We start from the raw sequence: 26,184 nt of genomic DNA, 5'->3' as shown, positions 1-26,184 counted from the left end.
ATCACTTTGCCCGATGATGGTTTACTTTTCGCTATTTTTGGTGAACACATGTGTTGTCACTGCTTGCTTCGTTCCTTTGTCTCGGTGATAATCCAGTAGTGATGAGTAGCTAGCTAGAGAAACCACATGGGCTGGCCTGCCACAGCTGTAACATTTCAATCACTGCCTAGGTTCTACGCCCTATCTGAATATGTATAAGCAGTCGCGGAATCAAGCGGTTGGAACCGTTTGCCACGTCCAGTATGTCGTGTTGAATGATGAAAATTGATCCACGACTGATTTTCACTTTTTTGATTTTGATACGTCGGTCTTGGAGCCCCAGATCTTCCACTTTTCTCGCGATTACTGGTTCTTCAGAGATGGGTTGTGACTTTCTTCGTCATTATGAAGTGCTCGCCTACTGTGGAGCTGGAAACTCCTACTATTTTGTCAGGGCGCAGATCGAGGACCTGGCTGGCGCCGTCAAACACAATAAAACCGTATTGAAGATTATTCTATTTATTGCTCAGAATGCAGATCATTACCGTGTCTTCTGTGACGGCTAGTGGCTACGCAATCCCTAGAGGAATTCAATGAATCCAACAGCAGACTCCAGGCTGCCGAGGATGTTGCATTAGCTCTGTGTAGAAGTCGATGACATTCTGACTCGATAGTTTACCGGCCGCTGGCATCGTTGGCACGCTCTATCGTTAGCTCTGCTTGGAGATGATCACTACCCGCGTTGTACCATCAGGTGGACCGCGATGTCGGATGCCGTGTTATGCCGAATGCTGAACCTGGCCCACCGATATGGTAGTTCGTCAGACTCGTGCGGCGCTGGGGTTTTAGGGAACCTTCTGTCCTGGATCTAACCCGTGTTGGTAGACTCCTGGACTGCCCATCAGTACTGATTGCTGTTTCAACCCTGTCCACGGACCGCTGATCTTCTAATAAGACAATAATTGTAAGACCAACACTAGTGCAGTCTCACACACAAGATGTCACAATACCATAACCAGAGAATCGATTCTGAATGACATGAACGCCATCTATCCTACTGATCGAGTGCTCTAAGCTATTTGGAATGAAGTTTTTTTGTTGTCGAGGAGAGACTCTGCTCCAAGACGTCATTCGTAATGACCGAGTCGGTTCTGTTCCTCGCACATCGCAAGCGGTCTTCAGTTCCGTTACATTTGGTTAACTAATTTGTTGCAGTTTTTTTGCCGTTTATTCAAACCCCTGCTAGACGATGTTGCATCGTACCTAGTGCCTCTTACATAACGTTACGAAGGTAGTACGGTCTGCACTTATCTAACGCTTTTCTGTTGAGCTCTCTCGCAGTCTTTCTCAAGGCTTTCGAGGTTGCTGTCTTCCAGACCGAGTAACGGTGTTGAAGTGTTTATGCTTCCCGGTTGGCGCCTGTTGATACTTGCCCGTGACTGAGTGACGACGGCTATTCTAACTTAGAAATTTTACTCTCCCGTTCCCCACTAATTTGTTGCGTAACAGTTATTTACATCGGAGGTTCGAGTCCTCCCTTGGGCGTGGGTGTTTGTTGACCTTAGAGTAAGTTAGATTAAGTACTGTGTTAGCCTAGGAAGGGATGACCTCAGCAGTTTTGTCGCATAGAACTTACCACGAATTTCCATTTACAGTTATTTAGACTCGTTTAGTCACATTGGATGCCATCTAATTATTGTCTCATATAATGATGTGTTGTTGTCGACCACTTCCACCCTCTTAGTATCGAACGTTGCAGCATTTTTCTCCTTCAGTTGCTGTAAGCAGTTAACCACTCATATACACTTATGGACGGGCTATTATGCCTTTGGAATTTTCCGGTTTACCAGGAGACGTAGCTTCAAACAAACAAGCAAAAAATAATTACGAAACTTTATTTCTTTGAGGTGATAATTAAAACTTTATTACTATTCCTCGTATACAATAACTAAAGCTCCATGAGTGCCCCTATTTTAACCCCTCCAGCCGAGTGAGTAAATTTTTTTAGCAATATTTATACAAATAAGAATACTTCAATGTACCATTTGCGCACACCCACCCACCCACACACACACACACACACACACACACACACACACACACACACACACACACACTCTTGTTCCGTCAACGGAAACATCTGTCAGTGAATTTCGTAAAATGTTCGGCTTGTAAGGGACTGTGTCCATGAGACAATCGGTCAAGATGTGACTTTTATTTTCTTGCCTGTCCATTAACGAAATATTCAGGTTGACAAATGAAATAATTTGAAATCACAATCTATGTATTGTTCTAAAAATCAGCATTACACCTTTCTAACTGTTCCTAGGTGAGAGTAGAGAAGCTAACTATCACCGGGAAGGCAATGAATCTGTGTGGTAGTCTTCTTCCCGTTTCAGGTAAAATTGCGGATGATTTATTCTACTAGGCGAAACCCAGTTCCTCCCTTAATTCTCATTCAGTACAGTTTAGTGCTCCGTTTCTAGTCAGTTCCTCGTGCATTACAGTTATGACTCCGACATTTTACCCGCACTATTATCTCACACAGTTTGGTGTATCATCCTGTATGGCTGTTATCTCACTGGACAGAACTGCATTGACTTCTTCACTGAACTCTCATCAAGGGATATTTCAGTTGAACCGGGACTGTGGTTAGCATTATGAAGAAATATTTATATTCTTATGAACATGATCTCGAAAGAAAGCTAGAACACTAACGGATACATCTAACATAATAAAACAATATGTAAGTCATAATAACGGTTTTCCTTGGAATAATACTGAAAACGCTAAGAGAATGCGAAACTCGAAGATTTCTTTCTTCGCGCTGATATTATTGTACTTACTTAGAAAAAGGTCAAAATGTGTCTTTCTGAAACGTTCCAAAGTATTAATAAATATCAGCTAGCAGTGTTTTTTTGGGCTCTGAGCACTATGGGACTTAACATCTGTGGTCATCAGTCCCCTAGAACTTAGAACTACTTAAACCTGACTAACCTGAGGACATGACACACATCCATGCCCGAGGCAGGATTCGAACCTGCGACCGTAGCAGTCGCGCGGTTCCGGACTGAGCGCCTAGAACTGCTAGACCACCGCGGCCGGCGCAGTGTTTTGTTTTTTTAACTACTACACAGCTAGGCATTAAAATTGCACTCCAAGGTACCAAATAACGAAATTTTTGTTGAAGTGTGAATACAGTATATTATAAGGGACGATCTAAAAGTTTCCGTTTGAGGGCGTTGCTGCAACTTAGTCGGAGTACGAATCCGATGTGGGTATATAAGAATCGACATGTAGACAAGGTATCGGTGTGGCATTTGTATCCTTACGATGCGCATTGCGGAGACGTGAAATATAGCGTCGTTATTACCAAACGCGTGCAAACAGAACCAACGTGCTGTTATTGTTTACCTGGTTGTAAAAGGACAAACACTGGGAGGCATCTGTCGGGGAATGAAGAATGTGTATGGGGCAGCACGTTTGTCGGAAACCTCCGTTGTGAAATGGTGCGCCAAGTTCTGGATGCTAGTCCTTGATGATGACGGACGTCCCCAAAACGCAAATGTAACGCCGAAATTAAACCAGCTGAAGTGGGAGACACGCGAGCGCCCGCCCTATGGTCCTGATCTCTCTCCATGCGATTATCACTTCTTCGGTCCCTTAAAAAAGGGCCTGGAAGGGTCGACGATTCCTGGCGGACGAGGATGTGCAGCAGACAGTTACAGACTTCTTCACGCAGCAGTACACGGTGTTTTATTAAACAGGTATCTTCAATCCAGTGCTTCGGTTGGATGATTGCCTCAGTGCTCACGGTGATTTTACTTGACTGACATACCGATTCTGGATTGTACGAGCTTCGAACGGGAACTTTTTGATCGCACCTTACGCTGGGAATACATGATTAAATTTGTAGGTGATTTAAGGGTATGCAGAGTGAGAAAATTAGTACACATAGCTGCCACGTCTTGCATCAATAATGGCTCTAATCTGGCTGGACATCAATTCGAACCGTGGTGGGATGACAGATACGCGAACGTCATTCCGTACTACCTCGTCCTGTGCCAGAATTTATCAGTACCCACGAGCTGGCGATAGCTCATGACCAGATGTTATTAACTGGTGAGAGATCCGTAAAACGTACTGGAGAGGGAAACAGCCTAACAACTTCTGTAGTGAGTTAGGCCAGGTCAGCACGGACAACATAAAATATTACGTTATCAGTTTGAAAGATGACATCACAGAGACTTCGAAAATAGTCGTTAAAATGAGAGAATTGTAACGCCTTCTCTCCAAATTATCGGCTATACGAACCGGAGGTGATAGTGTCGTTTACTCAGTCTCACCCCATACTGTGTTGGACCCTATGAGGATTACAGTTAGACAACGTTTGTTCTCCTCTGGGCCTCCGCGCAAGAATACGTCCATTGCGATCACCACTGTCGGCTCGGCTCTCATTGATACCGTGACAGTCCATGGTGCTCCAAACATCGACACACTATTCGCGGTGGACACTGCTTTTTCTACAAACGAACCCACTGTTTGACTTCACCCACGTGGCGTACATGTACAATCGTCCAAGACTGAGTGAAGAATATGTATGTTCTCTCTAGTGCTAGTCATGTGGTGCTGCCTTTGACACCCTGCATAGCCTTGAGTATGGACCTCCTGAACCCAGCGAGTCCATATGCTCCTGACAGTCGTGGGCCTCAACCAACGCGAGCAGCACTGTCACATAACGATGAACTGCAGTCTCGATTAACTAAATTTCTACCGCTGCAGAATTCCTAAATGTTCTACGAATATTTGACAAACGATCTTCAGCTACGATTTCTGAACGAGAAACTTGCTCTGCAATTTTTCCCCTTGTACAGACTGTAAGTGACACCATTCTAATCTGTCTTTTTCCGAGCGCTGAAATGAAAATCGTTTAGATATCAAAGCGTCCGTATTTACAGAACGTTGTTGACTTCACTACAATCTTCTTTGTGCGGTTGCGCTGGATTGCTAATCTGTCTCTGTATATAAAAGTCAGTGTCCCGATTGACTGAATCACTCGCTGACTCATCATCACCCAGCACAAACCACTAATAGTGGAAACTTCAAATTTGCGGAGGGTGTCACTGTAGACGTCGTTTAGAAAGGGATTTTTCGAAATTCCATCCCTAAGGGGGTGAAAGGGTTTCTGGAAGCATGTTGCTATTAATACAATTTTGAAGCGAGAGCTACGAAAATTGGTGCTGTATATGGTTTTTCCGTCAGAAATAAAGAAATACGTGTTTAACCTTTTTAGAAATTTAACCCTTATGGGAGTAAAATAGTTGCTGATTTTTAAAAAAAGAACAAATCATTATTAATGAACTAATAAACCGTTTTCAAACCTATATCTATGAAGAAAGTTATTTGACTTTTTGGTCAGAAATGAAAAAAATACGTGTTTCAGTGTTTTTTTTGGAAATTCAACCCCACAGCGGGTGAAATAGAGGGCGAAAAAGTTTTTTGAAAATATTACGTTATATTAATGCTACATGTATGAAAATTTGCAAATGACCTCTAAATAAATGTGTTAGAGGATGAAAGTTTGTCTGGAGATATCACTACAAGAACGCAGAACATATGATTAACAAAAGCCTTAGGCTACAGTCATAAGAATCACTTTTTGATAAGAAGTAGATTCGGGAAAGATGGTGCTTCTACGGTCTTAATTGGTGTGCAGAGCTTAGAAGATGTTGCAGTTTGTGAAAAAACTAAAAATTCAATTAAAAAAAAAAACAAAAAAATCTGTACCCATACAGCAGACACTGATGTAGTAAACATATCAAAGCCACCGCCCTGACTAACTGGCTGACTCATCATCGTCCAGCCCAAACCGCTAAGGACAGAAACTTCAAATTTTGAAAGGTTATTGATCTTATACTATAGCCGACGCTTAAGAAGGTATTTTTCGAAATTCCACGGCTGAAGTGGTGAAATAAAGGATGAAAGTTTTTTTTTAAATACGTCGCAATTAAGACAATTTTGAAGATAGACGTACGAAAAGTGGTGTTTGGGTTCTCAGTCAGAAATAAAAAAAACATGTGTTTCAGCATTTTTGGAAATTTAACCCGTATTGGGGTGAAATAGTGAAACTTTTTTTTCAAGTAAATCATTATTAAAGAATTGCGAAAGTATTTTTAAAGGTAGGTCTATGAAATATGGTATTTAACTTCTCGGTTATAAATTAAAAAATATGTGTTTCAATTCTTTTGGTCAAGGTGAAATAGGGGATGAAATGTTTTATGACAATAATTCAATAAAAGCTAAACCTATGAAAAATTGAATTTGGCGTCTCGGTTATAAAAAAAAAAAAACCCTGTTTCACTGTTTTTGGACGTTCGACTGCTATGGGGTGAAATAGAGGAAGAAACTTTTTGTGAAAATACGTCATTATGCAAGCATATTTGTAGCTAAATCTATGACAATTAGTATTTGACATCTGTGTTAGAAAAAAAATATGCATTTCACTAATTTTGGAAATTCAGCCCCTAAAGGAATGAATTCATTGTGAAAGCATTTTTGAAGTTGAATATTCGAAAACTGGTGTTTGGCTTCTCGGCTGGACATGAAAAAAACACATGGTTCACTATTTTTGGAAATTCAACCCATAAGGGGCTGAAATGGGGAATGAAAATTTTTATGGAAATTTTCCGTTATATTAAAAAGTCTTTAAAGCTAAATCTATGTAAATTGTTGTTTCACTTCTCGATTTGATCTAAAGAAACATGTCTTAGTGAATGAAAGTTTCTATGGAAATATACAATAGCGCAAAAGGCATGATTAACTAAAACCTTGGCTTCCAGCTACCAGATTCACTTTTGGTCAGGAATACACTCGTAAAAGAGTTAGAATTGCATAGAAAAAGAAACGGCTCTCTAATACATTAATTTTTCAGTATACCTAATATATATTTATAAAATTATTTTTGTTGTAATTACTACGCAAACTCGAGCGTAGCAGCGGGTTCTAAGTCGTTTATATATCCAAGTAAATAGTATTCTTCAAGCCAGTTTAACGTTTGTAGGATGACGGCTCTATTGTGTAGCAATTTTAATGACCAACAATGTATTTTAGAGTGGCACTGGCGCCAGGACAACGTTACCGAACTTGGAGTCTGGCTTGCAGGTGGCAGACTTCTACCACGACGGCAGCGTAGGCAACCTGCTCAACGTCGTAGTTGTGCGCATCATCTACTTAGAGAAGGAAGAGGAGGAGGTGAGTTTATTCCGACAAACAGAAGTCTGTAAGTACGTAGATGGTATTTTTGATACTAGCTGTGTATCTGCTGGCCGCTCGGAATAATAGATACGTTACTTGGAAAGCAAAAATAAAAATTTCGGAAAATACAACATTAAATCCTTACACCTGGATCTAAAAATACAACTGTACTTCGCAAGTCACAGTATGACGTGTGGCGGAGGGCATATTGTGTCCCCGATCATCCTCCACCCGCCCTTCTCCCCGCCCTACCAACGCTACACCCACTCGACGATGGTAAGGGGTTGGAAAGATTGGCGATGCCCTTATGACTGAGACAGAATCTCTCATTTTAGCGTTGCTGACATTAAACGGGATTTATATTTAAGGCAAAATAGTCTGTTTCGTGACTCGTTTTAGACTCGGGATCTTGGATTTTTTCAGGTAAGGCTCTTCGCGTTACGTAACGGCCGTTTTGTAACGACTACCACTGCAGCTGGTAGAGCAGTTGTGATGCCGGCTGATCTAGCGCTTTGTAGCTCTGTCTCCTTCAGACAACAGTCCTCTGGCAGGATCGCCAGTTTTGTAAAGCCTCTCTATAATCGCTATGAACTTAGTTCTGGCGTTACAAGTTTTTCCTTGACATATACTCTGCTAGAGTTAATACCTCGCTGGTCTGCACCTCTCTTATTTTCGTTGAAAGATTCTTCATTTGAGTAGTGTTCACTGATCTTGACAGCTTGTCTGTGACCTTATCTCAAGAAAATTTCCAGTTACGTTATGTCACACTGCATAATCACCCTCTGATATTTCTTACTTCGGAACAGTTATGTTCTCAAGGACGTGAAGTCTCCAGTCTTATACTTTGTGATGAAGATTTTTTAAACATTGCCCTTTCAACAGCGTTGCCAGGTGCCCTTCTTGATATTTCATTCATTTTATTCATCTAGAAGATGTTGACTAAATTTTGAGAAGTTCTGTCAACTGTTAAATACTCCAGGGGAAGGGGAAAGATCTTCACCAATCAGGAATCAGCCATATAACGTCCTCTGCCCGCACTTTCCATCAACGAGTTTATTCCCAGCAGATAAGATGTATTATTTCGTATGTAAATACGTTTTTACATTCTGTATCTTAATTTCTTTCGGCCTGTACATATAATAGAGAGTATCAGCTGCTGGTGTTTATCTTGCAGCTAATTTATACATACAGTGAACATCAACGCTCCTCTCACTCTACTTTGAGATTTACCATACGCTACCTTTACTTCTGGCGCTACCTCTCCTATGACAGCGTCAAAAGTTTCACCTGCTAGGAACCCGTCAGTCATATATAGTCTGTCTGTAAACTGAAGAGCGAGCAGTGCTTTTGGTGGGGGAAGTGGCCTTTCGCGGAAGAACCCTGCCACCGGCCTACAGGGGCACCAAAAATCTGTTGCCCGTTACCTGTCTAGAGGTGTAGATCGGCGTGCAGTGATATACGTCGTTTCTGTTCGTGGGATCTTAGTTGCCAGTGTCAGTCAGTTGACTTTGGGTACTGACTGATATACTTGGATAATCGCCCTGCATTGCAAAAAAATGTGCAGAATACGAAGAAGAGGAGGTACTTGCGGAGTAACGAGCGTTCGATCGTCTCTAGCGTTATTACAGCGTGTGCTAAGGAGGCGACACAGAAAGGACTGTTGGCTAATATTTCGTCCCAATCAAAGGGCTACAGCTTATGCAAACGTCAGCCTCGCCACAATAAGACGCATGGTTTACAGAAATTGCCGCAAAGGAAAACTAACCTGACTCTGCTCATACACTATAAAGTTTCTTTTGGTACAAATGTACTACATGGTAGTAGAAGTGTTAAACAGTTTTCGAAGATAAATACAAATGTGGTGCAAAGCAATAAACGTCTTTATCACTAGTTGTACAAAATCAGGAATAACTTGAGAACTTCATGGTAAAATCAATTAACTTTTCGCTAGTAGAACGTGATTCAATCACGTAAAACCTTTGATGTTTATAGAACAGCAGCATTTGATTGTATTCTGTCACTAAAACTCTATCTCGGTTACTATTCACATGATTCTAAGACATATTGCTTAAAACCTGCGTCGAATAACTATTCTAAACACTGCTGAAATTCCTTTCTAAACATTAATTTTTATTTTTTGGTAAGAACTTTACTTGTTAATCTACAACAATGTTATCCTCTTCAAGATATTTCCCATTACATGCTATACACTCATGCCAGTGCTTTTTCCAATTCCCGAAATACTTTAGAAACTGTTTCCTCGGGATAGTTCATAGGTCTCTTAACTGTGCATTTTTAATCTCATCCATTCTTGTAAAACCGCTGTCCTTTAAGGCCCGTTTTGAAATATTTATACCACTTGGATGCTCTTGGTTTACTCGTAAGAGACGTACCAAAAGCAATATTTAACATTTCTAAAAATTTGATACACCTAATTCCATCCTTATAACAAAATTTAGTACAGATTCTCTACTCTATTTTTATAAAAAACAAATAATAGTTGATGCTACCAAAACACATGTAACCTTTATGACAGCTGACAACATAGTAAATACCCAATATGCATAACATTGTACAGATATTTTCAGACATGTTTACGAAGACAGTGACGAAAAAAGTAGTGCAAATCGAACTAATACAACACACGAAATTATAATTTTCTGGTTACTTTTTAAACACTCTTCGTGCTGCAAGTTTCAATGCAGCTCTTCAAAGAAAACTTTTACCTTTTACTAGAAACACAAAGTAAGAACAAGCCTCAAATTTTACAGATTGATTGCACTATATCTGGTTCGTCTTATGAATAGAGGAACATACATTAACATGAATACATATTCCGTTCTATGTTTGTAGTAGAATCCTGACTTCCGTCCTTTTGTTAATATCATTTACTCTATAATGTTTTGTTTCGAAGAAGCTGTCGTCTTTTGTATTCATTAAAGTTTTAACGCATTTGTCTAAAAATAAACGCAGCAGCCGGGACGTATCTGTACACGGCGTCGCCACAGATTTAAAGCGCGCGCCCCGGCAGGGCCGGCACTACGTTGTGAAACAGCCTGTAGAAGCGCCTTGTGACGTAGCAGGTAGGCAGAGTGGGGACTCGCTAGCTCGCTCTTCAATTTACCGACAGACTATAGCATCTCTATTATGATATTTCATATGCATGTGCGAGTGAACTTCAAAAAGAACATTATCATAGCGGGCCAAGTAACTTTAATTCGGTGCTGCATTGCACTTCAAAGTGGCACAGATAAATGTCACTATTTTTCAACATAGGCACCACGTTTCTGTAAACAACAGTCGGAAAATTCTACCAGTTATTCGAGTCCCGGACGACAGAAATCCGGTCTTTGGTAACGGAACCTTTCGGGAACTGCTGTGTGTACGTCCCCATCGTCGGAAAATGTGCGACCGCTGCGAATAAGCTCTTCGATTGCCCTCGCAGTGTCGTCTGCAATCGATTTCGACAGTTTTCCTTCCCGATCAGCTGCCTTCACCACATAGTTGGCACCATTCCACTACGGCTGGTCGCGATAGTGCACTTGGTCCTTATACCACCAGAAACACACAGTGAATCTGTATGCAATTTAGACGTTTTGCCCACAAGAATCGCAGTGTTCCTCGAACTTCAGCTTTCAGTTCCCAGTTTTCGTGCCATTTGACTCGCACACACTGATTCACTGTCATCCATATCGCAGCAGAACTGTGTCTGCAAGAAACCTAGATCATATAATCTCTTCTGACAATGCGCCACTGTAATTGCGCAGTGATCTTAGCTTGGGACGACATGGTAATTTACTTTCTGAACTCCCTAATTATTTTCTTTACTAGGAGGTGGCATGAAGCTGTAGTGAAGGCGTTCTGAAAGTGACGAAATTCAGCACCAATCTGCGTTGCTTTGTCTACTGTCTTCTGGACCTCATGAAAGAACAGCTGGGTCTTACGCAACTGGTCGCTGCGGAAATTCCGTTGAGTTCTAAGTTTGAGTCGCAGAACACCAGAAAAGTCATCATATGCAGCACAGTGTATGTTCCATGATTATGTTTAGAACAAAGTTTTATTTGTTTTTCCTTGTAAGTAGCGTCAATGCTCATACATAATGAGAGGGTACGAGCTGCTTCAGTTAATATATGACTGATGTATTTCGTTTGTTCTTTCTCTCTCTTAATCATCACTCAAGACAACACAGTCCTGAAAATTGCCTCTATTTTCTTTACAAGCCACGATAATTGTCTATACGTTATGTTCAGAGAGACCGACACCAAGCGTCTGTAGAAATTTTCAATAAACTTATCACTCTACAACCATTTCCCCACCAAATTAACGATATACTTTTCCAAATTTTGTCCATTCATATCTTTGGCACCGCCTCGTGCCGATGAATTTAACACCCGCATCCAAGAAACTATTCACAAAACCTCCACAGTTTGTGGAATCCGGAATCGGTACAGCCACTTTGAGCTCAGATTTTAAGCTAAGTATCATCACATCTAAAACGTTGTGAATTAGCTCTTGTTGTAAAGAACAGAGCATCAAACAGTAGCGACATCAGTGAAATGTAAAAGACATTCAATTTTAATTGGACTTATATTTTTGCTTTCCGGATAACCTTCGTATTATTATCGGAACATCTTGTTGCTTCAACGCTGTTCTAATTAGCAAGCATTACAGCTTATATAAAAAACTGTTCAGTTTTCAGTACTGGTGAACTTCTCACCACACACATCGTACAGTCTCTAACCTGTTGGTCAAAACGAGACAGTTGACTCCAGACTGAGTACACTGAGATAGATATCTAAAGTTCAAAAACTACTACGTCAAGCACATCTCAGTCATTGCGAACATGTTAGAGAAACTAATAAATGTATGAATTTGTCTATCTGGGAAAAACATCAAACACCCTTTGAATAACACAGAATCTACAATGACTTTTGCGAAAAATGTAGAAGATGCATCACCACGAATAATATAAAAGTCTTACTACCTTTCGTTCCACTATCAACTATGTTACATTAGAATCATATGCCTCTAACGTTTTGTTTCATATGTGAAAGTACTCAGTCTACGACTTATCTCGTCTTGACCCAAGAGCTTAGTGTCAGCCTGTAGAGTTACTAGCTCTGTTTAAATATGTTGTGCATCGTTGCAGTTTAGCCACAAAACACACGTTTTAGCGGACTGTCAAACATTCACCGTAGATGGATCTTGAGATTTCGCCGGATGCTGAGAAGACGCTGGCAAGCTTCTGCAAGTGGCAAGTTGGCGTCAACCCAAAGGACATATCGCATCCCAACCATCATGATATCGCTGTACTACTCACCAGGTGAGAGGATATTCCCAGTGGAAGGAGAAATTATTTTCATGGCATTGTGAGCTGTTTACGGTTCCCACAAAAGACGTTTCCTCGTTGACTTTCATATACTGGTTCCGTTGAGGAAGTTCTGGAAGACACGGTTAAAATCACATTTTTAACAATGCTGGTACAACGGATCCGAGCATACGTCGGTACGCTACCACTTCCCGAAACAAAAGGGTGAAGATACATGAATTAAGAAATTGAAGAGCGTATTTCTTACTTTGTTTCATACAGATATTTAACGATGTATCAAAACATTATCCTTGCCACAAAACGACTCGTTAATTTACTTTTGGTTGTGTCTTTAGTTTATAGCTCATTCAGTTTACATATAGCTTATATACAAGAAAAGAAAAGAAAGAAAAATAATATGATTCAATACACGTCTCGAGTCATGTTGACAGACTGAACGGATACACAAGCCGCATTGTCCCATTCGCGACTGGAGATACAGTGCGCTCGCTAAACTGCTCTAAACATAGACAAGTGACTGTGCATAACGATTTATTTTTGTAAAAAAACTATTGAAAAAGAGGTTTCCACCACAAAAACACAGTGTGTGTAAATCATGAATGTGGTGCGAAACATTATTTGAGCACTTTACATCGGGTGTCTTGGCCATTGTATTGTTGTGCAGGCGTTGTCCTGTAAGACTTTGAAATACTGTTTCGAGACTTCGTCTTCCCCAGGAAAGTCGGGACTATAAGGAAGATGGGGCAATATTGCCAAATCATTCTTTGATATGAACTGAAGGACGCAAAGAGCACTATAGATGGGAACATCGCCATAATGGAATGGCTCTGAGCACTATGGGACTTAACTACTGTGGTCATCAGTCCCCTAGAACTTAGAATTACTTAAACCTAACTAACCTAAGGACATCACACACATCCATGCCCGAGGCAGGATTCGAACCTGCGACCGTAGCAGTCGCGCGGTTCCGGACTGCGCGCCTAGAACCGCTAGACCACCGCGGCCGGCTCGCCATAATGGACGACCCAGGCAGTGGCGATCTCATTTTCTTGCGAAAAACCCACTTTCTCAATCTTTCCAGACCATTCAGAAACTAGGGAGCGTTTACGGTCTGTACTTGAGCTGCAAACTCCGTGTAAACCATACCCTTTGCGTGAAAAAAGGCAACCGGACTGGTTTCACTTTTGAATTGCTCATTCTTGCCTTCTTTCGTTTAGAAAACGCCGGAGTGTGCCATTCGGCCCTGTAGCGTTACTTTGAGGCTTGGTAATCAGTTGTTGGTATCGGTATAAATTTTGCCAAGTATGACTTAGAAGTTGATGACCTACTGCTGTTCGATAGTTTGCTCAATCACAGGCCCTAACATGATCTTTGAGAGGAGTCTCACGAAATGAACGATCCAGACGTTACCACCGCTCGTAGAAGACTAGGCTTGGTTATGTTGTGAAGGCAGCCGTACCCCCGTGCCCCCCTCTTACCTCATCTAGCGCGAGTGGTCCGAACACTATGCGACGTACAGAAGATTCATAATAAATTAACTTGTATTACCGTATGAACACACTCTGCATGATAAGATAGCTTATAAGTACATAAAAGACTTTGGGATACCAGCAGACCTCTACAATTTCGAGAAACAATGCATGTTTGATAGTATTTCACCCACAAAGCAGAGGCTCAAACTGCTTAATATCACTGTCATAATGTTAAATATTATTTTAGCTATAGCTCTATTCAATCTGTGATGTGCCTTGTACATGCTTCTGTAGTAGCGTACTTTCAAACTGATTTCTCTTATGGAATAAAACGGAAGTACGTTATGATTCACTGGTTCAAATTCATATGCGATTGTGAGATTTCATTAATAGTGTCACCGAAAAGGAAATGGGTGAAACTACTAATGAAGTTTTTCGAGATTTTCTCAAGGAAACCAGCTACAGTCAGTAAATGTGAATGTGTCGGCAAAACGAAAACTGATGGATAGAACTCCGAACTTCACTGACAGTCTGAAAGGGTAATCATGGTAATTAGGTGCTGGTGAGTCTTCCGGGTTGTATGATGGTTGTCCAAGAAACTTTTCGGTTCCCGACGTTTCATTCAGTCTTGCTGGCTGACAAGTCGCACGTCGGATACCTACATAAACACTGTGTAAAATGAGTGTGGTCGAGTTTATACGTGTCAGAGATAAAACTTAACCATCGACTGGTGCTTGTGAAGGATAAAAACTTTATTATCGTGTCTGCAGAGCCAATGTCTATATATCACTAAGCTTCTACTTTTCTGCTAAAATTATCCCTATGCTTATACCCTGGTTTCGGTGGGTTCTCTTTATAGCCGTGGATAGTACATTGTCATTGTAGATTAAATTCTGGTTTCAGTAATTTCAGTTCGTGATTTCTTGACTGAAGTGCATGCTCTTCTACAAATTTCACGTGGTAAAAAAGAATTGTTTTCTTATCTAAATGATATAACTCTAAAAATCCAGTTTATCATGGAAATGGAAAATGACAAAGCAATATCCTTATTCACTGTTTTAATTATGAGACATATTAATGGAAGGTTGAAACATAAGGTATTCCGGAAAGTCAGGTATTCAGAAAGATATTTGGATAAGAACTCCAACCATCGCCCATAACAAAAGTGATGTGTTATTAAAGGCTTGTTGACAGAGTATTTGCGCGCCGGAACACCTGGTCGCCGAGTTGAAACATCTGAAGCAAGGTTTCGAGATAAATGGCTATTCAGGCAAGAAAGTAAATAGGGGTCTGCAACCAGATAACGTTAGAGGAAAAGCAACGATAAAATACAGAGCTCTGTTTCTTTCCTCTTCATCGAAAAGTAAGTGATCGGGTTGGGAGGTTTCTACAGAAACATTACATCCGGTCGGTTTTTGAAACAACTAAGAAAACATGACAAGACTCAAACGTGTAACGGATAAAACACGCTCCTCTGTCGTCATGTGAGGTATTTAAGATTCCGTGTACTTGTAGAAAGGTCTATATTGGAACTACAAGACTGAAAGAACACAAAAGTCTTTGCTGACTAGGCAAAACACAAGAAATCAGCTTTAGCGTTGCGTGCTCTTCAATCAGAAAATCATGAATTGAAGTTTTCTGAAACCAAAATTTTATCTACAATCACAAATTATTAGCAACAGCTATATATAAAAGCCATCTAAATAGAAGCATACGGACAATTTTAACAGAAAGGGGAACCCATGAGAATTATCAGTATATGGACAGTAGCTCTGCAGAATCAACTGACAAGTTTGTATCCTTGACAGGCAAAAATCGATAGTTACATTATATCTCTGACAAGGATTATCTCTATACTGATCAAGTGTAAACTCGACTAAGACCATTTTACATAGTATTTATGTCGCTCTCCGACGTCCAACTCGACAGTTGGAAAGACACAATGTTGCCAGCAGCACCTCCAAAGAGGTCCAGCGAAACTGGACCACACGAACCGAAAAATTTCTTAGATCACGGCCACACAATCCGGAAGATTCAGCGGCAACTAAGACATCCGGTCCTGAAAGCCTTCACTGTATAGTCATGGATCTTTTCTGGCATACAGCTAAAAACGTAGCCACCGCTATTCGGGTCCCTTTTACATGCCTACATCAACTCATATAGTTCAGGTAGCTACAGTTTCCCAACTTGATGTTGGATCAGTCTAGTATCATTGTTCCTTTTATATCTTAATTTCTTTTAAATTTATGCTGTTGGTCGAAGAAGCTAACGAATTTATCAGAAGAAAACTACACTGAGGCGAAAAAAGTCACGTGGTACCTCTTAATATCGTATAAATCCTCCTATTTTCCGGCATAGTGCAGCAACTCGATTCCACCAGTCGTTGGAAGTTCTTTGCAGAAATATTGAGTCATGCCGCGTCTACAGCCGTCCATAATTGCGGATCTGTACACCGTGCAGGATTTTGTTGCTCGAACTGACCTCCAGATTATGTCTCATAAATGTTCGATGGGATGCATGTTAGGCGATGTGGATGGCAAAATCAGTCGTTTGAATTGTCCAGAATGTTCTTCAAACCAAACACGATAAATTGTGACCCATGAAATCCCATCGTTATTTGGGAAATGAAATTCATGAATGGCTGCAAATGGTCTCAAAGTGGCCGAAAATAACCATTTACAGTCAACGATCCGTCCAGTTGGACCAGAGGAGCAGTCCATTCCATGCAAACACACCCCACACCATTATGGAGGCACCACCAGCTTGCAAGGTGCCTTGTTGACAACTTGAATCCATGGCTTCGAGGGATCTGCACCATGCTCGAATTCTACCATCAGCTCTTATCCACTGAAACCTCAACTCATCTGAGCAGAGCACAGTTTTCCATTCGTCTAGGGTCCAACGGGTATGGTCACGAGTCCAGACGAGGCCCTGCAGGCGATGTCGTGGCGTTAGCAAAGGTACACGTGTCGGTCGTCTGCTGCCATTGCCCATTAACGCCAGATGCCGCCACGCTGTCGTAACGAATACGTTCGTCGTACGTCCCACATTGATTTCTGCGGTTATTACAGGCAGTGTTGCTTGTCGGCTAGCACCGACAACTCTATGCAAACGCCGCTGCTCTCGGTCGTTAAGTGAAGACCGTCAGCCACTGTGTTGCCCGTGGTGAGAGGTAATGACTGAAATTTGGTATTTTCGGCATATTCTTGACACTGCGTTTTATGTCCAATACAAGACACACACGCTTGACTGAATTGACAATTGTTTATTCACACAATTCTGATTATTTGAACAAACAGTTTAAATGTACTTGAGGAGTCTTCTAGATTTAATACCAAATAAAGAAACACTTCTTCCGAAGTTCTTAAACGGCATGAAAGGCTACTCTTAATGCAACCAAGAATGAAGTCACTTACTAGACTATATAGTAGAAACAAAAGTTAAGTTCTAAAACGTTACTAGTCAGCTCGTCTTGAATGCTAAGTTCTTTTATGAGTACCAGTGATGTCAAGCTAAATTTCCTTACTACAATCCCCGAAATAATGTCCTAGTCCAGATCCGCCTAGCTGGTAGTGTCCTCTCCGTGGTAGCGCGACGACGTGGTCGGAAGAGCGGCGGTCAACGGTGGATTGGACGATGACAGCTGCAGTGGCGGCGGCTCCAGTTATGTCTGCTGCTTCACCAAGAGCTTAAATGCTCGCTTCTCGGAGGATTACTTTGTTTTGACTCGCTGCAGAGCTGGGCCGCGGAAGCAGAACGTGATGCTCATATGCGCACACCGATTCTAGTTACATGAGACGATTGCGGTGTCGGTGCGGTCGCGGGAATCGCCCTCTGGTGACCTCTGTGCTGACTTCTCGCCGTGCCGCGGTGCGAGCGAAACCGTGGGTGCTTGAGTATTGCGCCTAGCAAACAATCGGCAGCTGGTGCTCCGTCGCAGGCACGCCACAGCACGTGGGATAGCGGAATACTGATTTCACTAACGTTTTCCGAAATGAAATGTCCCATGCGTCTAGCTTCAGCTATTATTACGTGTTCAAAGTTTGTGCATTACCGTCGTGCGGTCTAGTGACTTAGGAAACCTTTTCACATGTATCAACAGAGTACAAATGACAGTGCCACCAATGCATTGCCCTTTTATACATTGTGAAGGCGATACTACACCCATCTCTATATTTGAATATCGCTATCCTATGACTTTTGTTACTTCAGTGTGAGCGCGGAATAGGAACACTAAAATGATCGTGAGGGCTGCAGTAACTGCTGGAAGCCTTCGTAAACTTATTGAGACGCTCTCTGTTAGTCGAATTCCTAGAGTTTTGGCTACGAAATATTGTAACCTTCTACATCCCTGTTTCCACCTACGTAGCTGAGTGGCTAACGCGGCTGGCTGCCATGTAGAAGGCCGCAGTTCGATTCTCGAGACAACCAGGGATTTTTCCTTAGTGGCAAGACTGGATTGGGATGTATTCAGCCTGGCGATACCATTTGACCAAGTACTAGCGATTCCAGGTCACGAAAAGTGACAACGGCCGGGAGAGCAGTGCGCTAAAAGGACGCCCCTCCACACCGCATCTAATTGCTCCATTGACGGAGGATGACACGGCGGTCGGACGGTGCGGATAGGCCTAGCGGTGTCTGTGGGCAGAATTTACCAGTTTTTTCACACATCTAAGATCTTTGGGTTTTGTAGCACTCCTTCTCTAGACTGAAACATCAATAATTTGGTTGCTCGTAACAATTATCAACTTCACAGATCCATTAACGATACCAAATAAGTAGAATTTTAGTACATTAATGACGGATCTGGTAGTGTAATGGTAAAACGTGTGCCTGGAACCCAATACGTCTTGGGATCGAACCCCGGCCGGATCACGGGAGTTTTTAGTCTGCCTTTAATCTAGCCTTCACCTCTCAACGAGGTGAAGAGTCGTGACGTACGATACGTGTTTCAAATTCCGCGCCAACCGTGCCACTACAGTTTTTTTCAGGAATGTAAGATATTAATGTATAGTTATTGTAATTTATGTCTTAGAAGTAACAATATGAAAAAAATATTTCTCGCTGTTTCATTTTCTAACGCGGGGTGGAATGTGACGTACAAGGTTATTCACGAATACCTTCAGTGTATGAGAAAGACGACTGCACAAAAACTAAAAAATATACAGAAAACAGGAAAACGTCAGTGGATAGAGCATCACGCCAAATTTTTCTCGCACATTACACCTGCTCAATATGTGCACCGTTTGTGAGAAGCCGAATGTTAATACGATCGTGAAATTTGTTGGTATGAACTTTATCGGAAGGCGCGACAGCAGCCCGCTTTGCAGATCTGTTTATTTGGTTGCCTATCTGCAGGCGGGAATTAATTACGAGGACTATTCGGAAAGTAAGAGCCGATCCGTCGTGTAATGGAAACAACTGTAAAAATCAAAAATGTTTTATTCACAACAGTTAGCTACACCTTCCAGTTACTTCTCTACATAGTCGGCCCTCCGACTTAGTCATTTGTCGTAGCGTTGTACCAACTTTCCAACACACTCGTCTTAGAAAGCAGCCGCCTGTGCTTTCCGCCAATTCTCTACCCTGATATACAGCTTTGACTTCATAGCCAGTGGTTCATGGTAGTAGAGATGAAAATCAGAAGGAACCAAGTCGGGGTCGTATTGTGGATGATCAAACACTTCCCACCGAAAACGCTACAGTAGCATCTTCATTGTCCCTACAGAGTGCGGCCGAAAATTGGCATGAAGAAGGAAACGCATGGCAGTTATGTCATATGGGCTACATGACATCAGGTGAAATCTCTTACCAAGCCCTTATACTTGGTGGGAGACAGTATTTTCTAGGCATCTTTACACGCTCGCCGGCCGGGGTGGCCGAGCGGTTCTAGGCGCTACAGTCTGGAACCGAGCGACCGCTACGGTCGCAGGTTCGAACCTGCCTCGGGCATGGATGAGTGTGATGTCCTTAGGTTAGTTAGGTTCAAGTAGTTCTATGTCATAGGGGACTGATGACCTCAGAAGTTAAGTGCCATAGTGCTCAGAGCCATTTGAACCATTTTTACACGCTCACTGTGCTCCCAGAGCTGAAAAGAGCGACGCGATGTAATCAACGGGCGCACTAGAGACGCTACCCAACACATCTGTGCAAACGTCATCGGATTTTCACTGTGGTTTCCATTTCGCATCCGATCGGACCTTACTTTCCGAATAGCCCTCGTATATGCGACGGTACTAAGCGGAACAGAACAGAGAGTTAGCAATGAAACTTGAAGGCAACACAACATGCTGTATTTATAAGACTTCTGTAAACCATTAGCAGGGTCCTCTTTACCAGCGGGACACAGATAGCAGTAACATGCAGCAAATTTCCACTGATTCGCTAATAACCTATCATGGGATACATACGTTCTAATAGTAGCGAAAACGTTAAACTGTAGGTCCCCTTTTCCCACATTGGTATCTGGGGTAGATAGGAACACGCAAGTAGCTAAAGTGGCGTTCAGTTCTAGGACTTAGACTCAGTAATTGCGCCGCATTTATTATTAGTGCTTGAAGAAAAGCATTTGTATAGACAGCAGCTCTACACATTCAACTTTATCTTTTACCGGTTTTGGCTTTTATAACCTCATCACTGGAAAACTAAACAACAAAAACAGAAAAACATACGTAGTGTACACAGACAAAAAGGAAGAAAAGTCTCGTTACTACACTTACGTGTATCAGAAGCATAATCAGTACTTACAAAGGACTACATCAGATGGATAAAAAATGCATATTACTCGTAAATGACTCATCAGTATGCCAAACACAACTAAATTTCCAAAATACACGTAATTTGGCTAGTGTCATAAACCACACATAGGTTTCACTCCAGTATGTAACAGGTAGCGTAAAGACTGCTGGTAGTTAAAAGTAAATGTCATCAAAGATACTTATAACCTAATATCATCAAAGAGTATAGAATCAACGATTAAAATGTACGAAGATCTATGATATGGTTCAAATGGCTCTGAGCACTATGGGACTTAACATCTTAGGTCATCAGTCCCCTAGAACTTAGAACTACTTAAACCTAACTAACCTAAGGACATCACACACATCCATTCCCGAGGCAGGATTCGAACCTGCGACCGTAGCAGTCCCACGGTTCCAGACTGCAGCGCCTAGAACCGCACGGCCACCGCGGCCGGCGATCTATGATATAGACAGTGTAATAAATCAGATAGTACAATTAATATAATACTAGTTCAATGTTGGTAACATACTATGCTTATTATAAACAATTGAACTACACTGAATGTAGCATAACTAGAGGACTATTTCTAGAAGAAATCTTTCAGTGTATAGCGGACTGGCGCTGTTTTGAAACTTTCTGGTATATTGAAACATTGTGTCGGACCGGGACTAAAACCTGTAACGTTGTCTTCATCGTAGAATGCTCTTGCCGACTGATGTCTGCAGATCATTTTTCCTCAGCGTGCTTTCTTCTTGGAGTGTTAATCCAACAAGGAATGCCGGAGGATTTCCACATCTACATCCAAGAGGATTTTTAAAGTTTAAGAGAAATGCTGGTAGTGTTTGAACTGTGAAATGTGGTCGTGAGCTGTTCTTGGAATGCTCAGGTGGTAAGAACACTCAGAATTGACCGAGCAGCGAGGTTTCGAGTTCCAGTCGGGCATATAATTAATTGGTAGTTTGTTTCTTGTTGAAAAATGTCATATTATCACCTTAAGTCGCTGGTAAAATGTCTTATTTACACAGCAAGTTTGAATCGTCTATCGTCAGGTTCATAAAAGTACTCATAGCATCATGCTGAGAAAACATGATGCTGTGAATGCTTCTATGAACCTGATGATGGTCAGATGTCTGAAACTGGTTGTGTAAATAAAGTGCTAGCTGCTCAAGGCGGTAACATGACAGTTTACGAATATATAAGAGCTGTGGGGCACCACCATCGGAGAATGTATTGTTTGTAGTTGTCAAGATGCAGTCATAATCAAAGTGGGAGACGGAATTACGCACCTTTATGGAGTTAGGGAATAGCGATGAGCATCCCGGAAGCAGTGATGGAGGGTCAGCTGTGATGCGGTGGTTGGCGTTGCAGGCACGACATCTGCTCGGACAACATGAGCAACTGCAACCTGATGGGGCTGGCGTACGTGGCGGCGGCCTGTAAGCCCGACCTGTGCTGCGCCATCAACGAGGACAGCGGCCTGCTGCTGGGAGTCACCGTTGCCCACGAGATGGGCCACGTGTGAGTACCACTCAGCACAGCAGCGGCTGCACCCAACTATTCACAGTTTTAATCGTTTACACTACCTGACCAAAAGTATTGTCACACGCTTGTGTAATTCGGACTTGACCTCTAGATAGCACGGAAGGCGCACCCGCAGGTATAAAAAGAGATGGAGAGTGTCGTTTTATCGGTAGACAATTAGACATCACCTGCGTAGCAAATCCAGCAACGACATTTCTGCCCTTCTATAGCTGCCCAAGTTGCTGATGGTGATGTGATTGTGAAGTGGAAACGCAGAGGAACAACCACAATTAAACCACGACTAGGCAGACAGTATTGACAATATTGACACGCTGTGACAGCATGAGATCTCAGAAAGGAGAAGTTCACAAAGGTACACTCTTTGACATAAAACTCGACCGGCGGCCAGCCGCTGCAGAGGCTAAGTCTGCACCCATCGCGACATGGGACAAATAAACTGACCAACTCGCTAATTCTCTAAGTCCGGCTGTCTGCACAATCTGGCAACACTGTAGACTGCGGCACTTCCTGGAGGAAGTCTTGTCCCATGTTAGAGAAAAGGTAGACTGTATACGGCCGTGGTCTACCGGTAGCGTCCGTTGTGTATGTCTACAATGTCTGTGGATCGAGACCAGCTGGCGCAAAAAATTTTTATAGCCTCTTCTCTCTGAACGCTGAAGACGTGAATGTAATGGTAGCACACATTCAATCTATTTCGCTTTCTGATACACCGATAACAAAATTTTATCCAGTAACCATTTTGTGGCATATTTCTTGCAGACTGTCGTCCTCTGATCGCCGTATCGGCAAAGCTCCGGGATCCATCTGCTGGCTACCGGAAGCGGCCGTGGCGACAGCACCGGCGCTGCGCTTCCCCGTTCTGTATCAGAAGGCCTGCTACCGCTCATCGCTTTTGATAATTTAAAATGCTTTATTATTAAATGTTGCTCCACAGAAAATTTCTACGATTTCCATTGTAGCTGGAAAGCAACGGAGACAGTCGCCCTGATTAGTAGATGGGTACTGTATTACATTATCTGTCAAAAGCTGAGTATGGCCCGAAATTAATTTTATAGACTGGGACGAAATCAAACGACCTCACTACATTCTATGAATTTATAAATGCTTCCTACCTCGCTTCTTTTCCTTTCAAAGTCAATTATTTGTGCAACTTTTGACCAATATTCGGATGCTTTCGTCAAGCCACAGTGAGCGTCTGTGGTGTAAAGTGTATTACAGTTTTTGTTTCATTCCTTATGGTAAGTCTGTGCGATAAACTGTGTGAATACCTTGCAATGCATGCTCTGTAGCAATGCAGGAACACTGAACCTTTGGAGTTCCATGTAAGGATTCAAAAGATAATTAACGTTGATCAGGAGTGACAGTTAAGGTCATCATATTTAAACAGAAAAATGTATCGTTTTTGAGGTTTCACAGAACGGAAAGGAATTGCTAACGCTGGTGTCATAAAATGTCTACAGTTAAATGCTATTGCAAAAATTTAGAAGAGAGGAACTATATTACTCAACATGTTCACATAATAAACAACCTCCTGACATGTTAGACCTATATGACGAACAAAGCTCAAATTCGTATCGTTGACAGTCGGTTTTAATCTTTTCAGACACTATTTTACGGTGAAGCACCTTGGCATTTATAAAGCAGATATCCATGATATTAACATAATTCGAAATTGCGCGAAGATTTATGTGTAAATGAATTCTTGAGATGTCTTATAAGGAATTTTTACTAGCAGTTTGCAACTCCATTAATTAAAATGGAAAATAAAAGGTTATGTTCAGCGATTTTCACCGAGGTTGGAACTGCCATTTGAGATAGCACTAACACCGCAACTGATAAGGGAACCCACTGAGTTAACGACAGACTGGCGGCAACAGGTGGACTATAGTCATTTCGATATTACCTGAGCCTCAAAACGCAACATTAAACACACAAATAGGTGTTACTTATGTGAAGAAAGCCGTTCTTAGAGTCCAGAAATTAAATATACTTTCTTAGTGTCTCATCGTACAGTGGATTATATCGTATGAGTCTTCGATGTGAAAAACTAATGCCACGTGAATGTAACGAGGCAAGCCGGGCTACACCCGGAAGTAAATGCACTCTCACAGTGTTGACAAATACTTGCTAGGACGCTGCCAATTCTCGGCTCTCTTACGAGGCAGCTCTTTAGCGAAATGCTTGTCGTGATTGTCCGATACGGTTCTTCAGACGGGAGACGCGCGCGCACGTTTGATTTTTTTGCGGCGTTCTCCTCTGATAGTTTCTGACGTCGCCTTGTCGGCTATGTATACATCTGAGGCATTCAATTATCATTAATCCAGAATGATCCAAGTTTCAGCTTCTGGCGTGGAAGAAGGCTGTGACGCCGACATTATATCATTTCAACGAAGGGAAAGCAAAACGGATGATTCAGTGTTTCTCATTCAGCATAAAGCACGTGAGATAATTTTCCGTAACGTTCATAATCATCTCAAAATACAAAGGAAGTAAAAATACATCGAAAGCTTATTCGAATTGAATATAATGTAAGATATCAAACGCTTCGCACATCGATGTCGAATGTGTCCACGTGCAATCTTTTGCAGCATACATATAGAACCACGAGAATGAAGAAATATGTTGGTAGGGATGGAAGCAAGAAGAGATGCAATCAACAAATATTCGATTCCTTATGGCACTCATTGAGATTTAAGAAGAGGTAAACCGGGATATTACTTTCGTTAACACGAAAGACATTCCGCACATATGGATAATGAAGAAGTCTGCGTCTTCATACGTTTCCTCCTTGGTTTCTGTATGCTCTATTATATACTAAGTAGCCCGATCATTGTTCCTGTAATGTTACCCTCTTGTTTGGCCCCTTAAACGATGAACAGATTCCAAATGCATGAAAGTAGTTGTTCGAACCCTTACTGCGTTGTTTTTTGGTTTTTTTTTTTTTTTTTTTTTGCTTGGAATTCATGAAGCAGACCGCTGCGCCTCCCCCCCCCCCCCCCCGCCCCCCCTAGAGGGTTAGGTCTCAAAACTAAACCGTTTTTTATCCACTGGAATAATTTATTCAGTCAACATCAGCACAAGACTATCAAACAAAGCCTTGCATGTACAGTTGCAACACTCTAACCTCTAACTAGCAGCTGACCCAAGGGTAATCCGCTGTCATGGTCTGAAATTAGCAGCTCTCTGCTACTGTGGCAAAGTCCGTACTACATTTTCGATTCCGCAGCACCAGTTTATCTGGTAACACTGTGTTAAATCAACAGGAGTAGTTGCAGAGTTGTGCCACCATATCTGTCCTCCCATTGTCAACTTTACGTATCTCGCTTCTCCTGTAGCGTTGATCACGAGGTGCCGAAGTAAAGGAGTGTATTCTGCATGACGTAACATTCAGTATTCCCTTCTTTCATAGGCACTCTTCATGTGCATCGATACTAAATAGGGATGTGAAAACTCTTGGGAGTGAGAGAATGACAATTATAATCGTAACGAGAACAAGCAAATAATAAATGAAGTTAATGGCAATGCAGAACGAGAATGGCTGTGAAAATAAAAACCTATAAAAATAGGTTGATCGTTGAGTTGGCACAATGCAAATATCTTCTTAGCATTTTTCTACTGAATTTAGTTCTGGAAGTTTGCAGAGGAAAAGGAAAATTCGGTACTTCTCGCTAGTGTAATATAATTTTAACCAGCAACTACCCTTTCCTTAGATCACGACTCAAGGAGGTCCTCAAGTAGCTACCAAAGCACGGCTGCATTCTGTTCCCTGACATTGTTCTGATGACCGTTAATGCAGATAGTTCCGATTATGAAACACAAAACGTATTGCAGAGTAGTTCCTAGGACCGTAATATTAAATTTGCGATG

At 41.8% G+C, this 26,184-nt stretch overlaps 1 protein-coding gene across 1 annotated transcript in view; it reads left to right on the top strand.

The window, feature by feature from the left end:
• The window catches only part of LOC124623033 (A disintegrin and metalloproteinase with thrombospondin motifs 7-like), a 449,137-nt gene that overhangs the window by 32,634 nt on the left and 390,319 nt on the right, over positions 1–26,184 (top strand). Inside the window, exons 3-5 of the mRNA XM_047148825.1 lie at positions 7,141–7,230; positions 12,432–12,556; positions 22,144–22,293. Of these exons, the coding sequence (XP_047004781.1) occupies positions 7,141–7,230; positions 12,432–12,556; positions 22,144–22,293 (365 nt within the window). The remainder of the gene's footprint in view (positions 1–7,140; positions 7,231–12,431; positions 12,557–22,143; positions 22,294–26,184) is intronic.

Source organism: Schistocerca americana, chromosome 7 (genome assembly GCF_021461395.2).
Source record: "Schistocerca americana isolate TAMUIC-IGC-003095 chromosome 7, iqSchAmer2.1, whole genome shotgun sequence".
NCBI lineage: Eukaryota > Metazoa > Arthropoda > Insecta > Orthoptera > Acrididae > Schistocerca > Schistocerca americana.
This window is presented reverse-complemented; position numbering and strand designations above follow the sequence as displayed.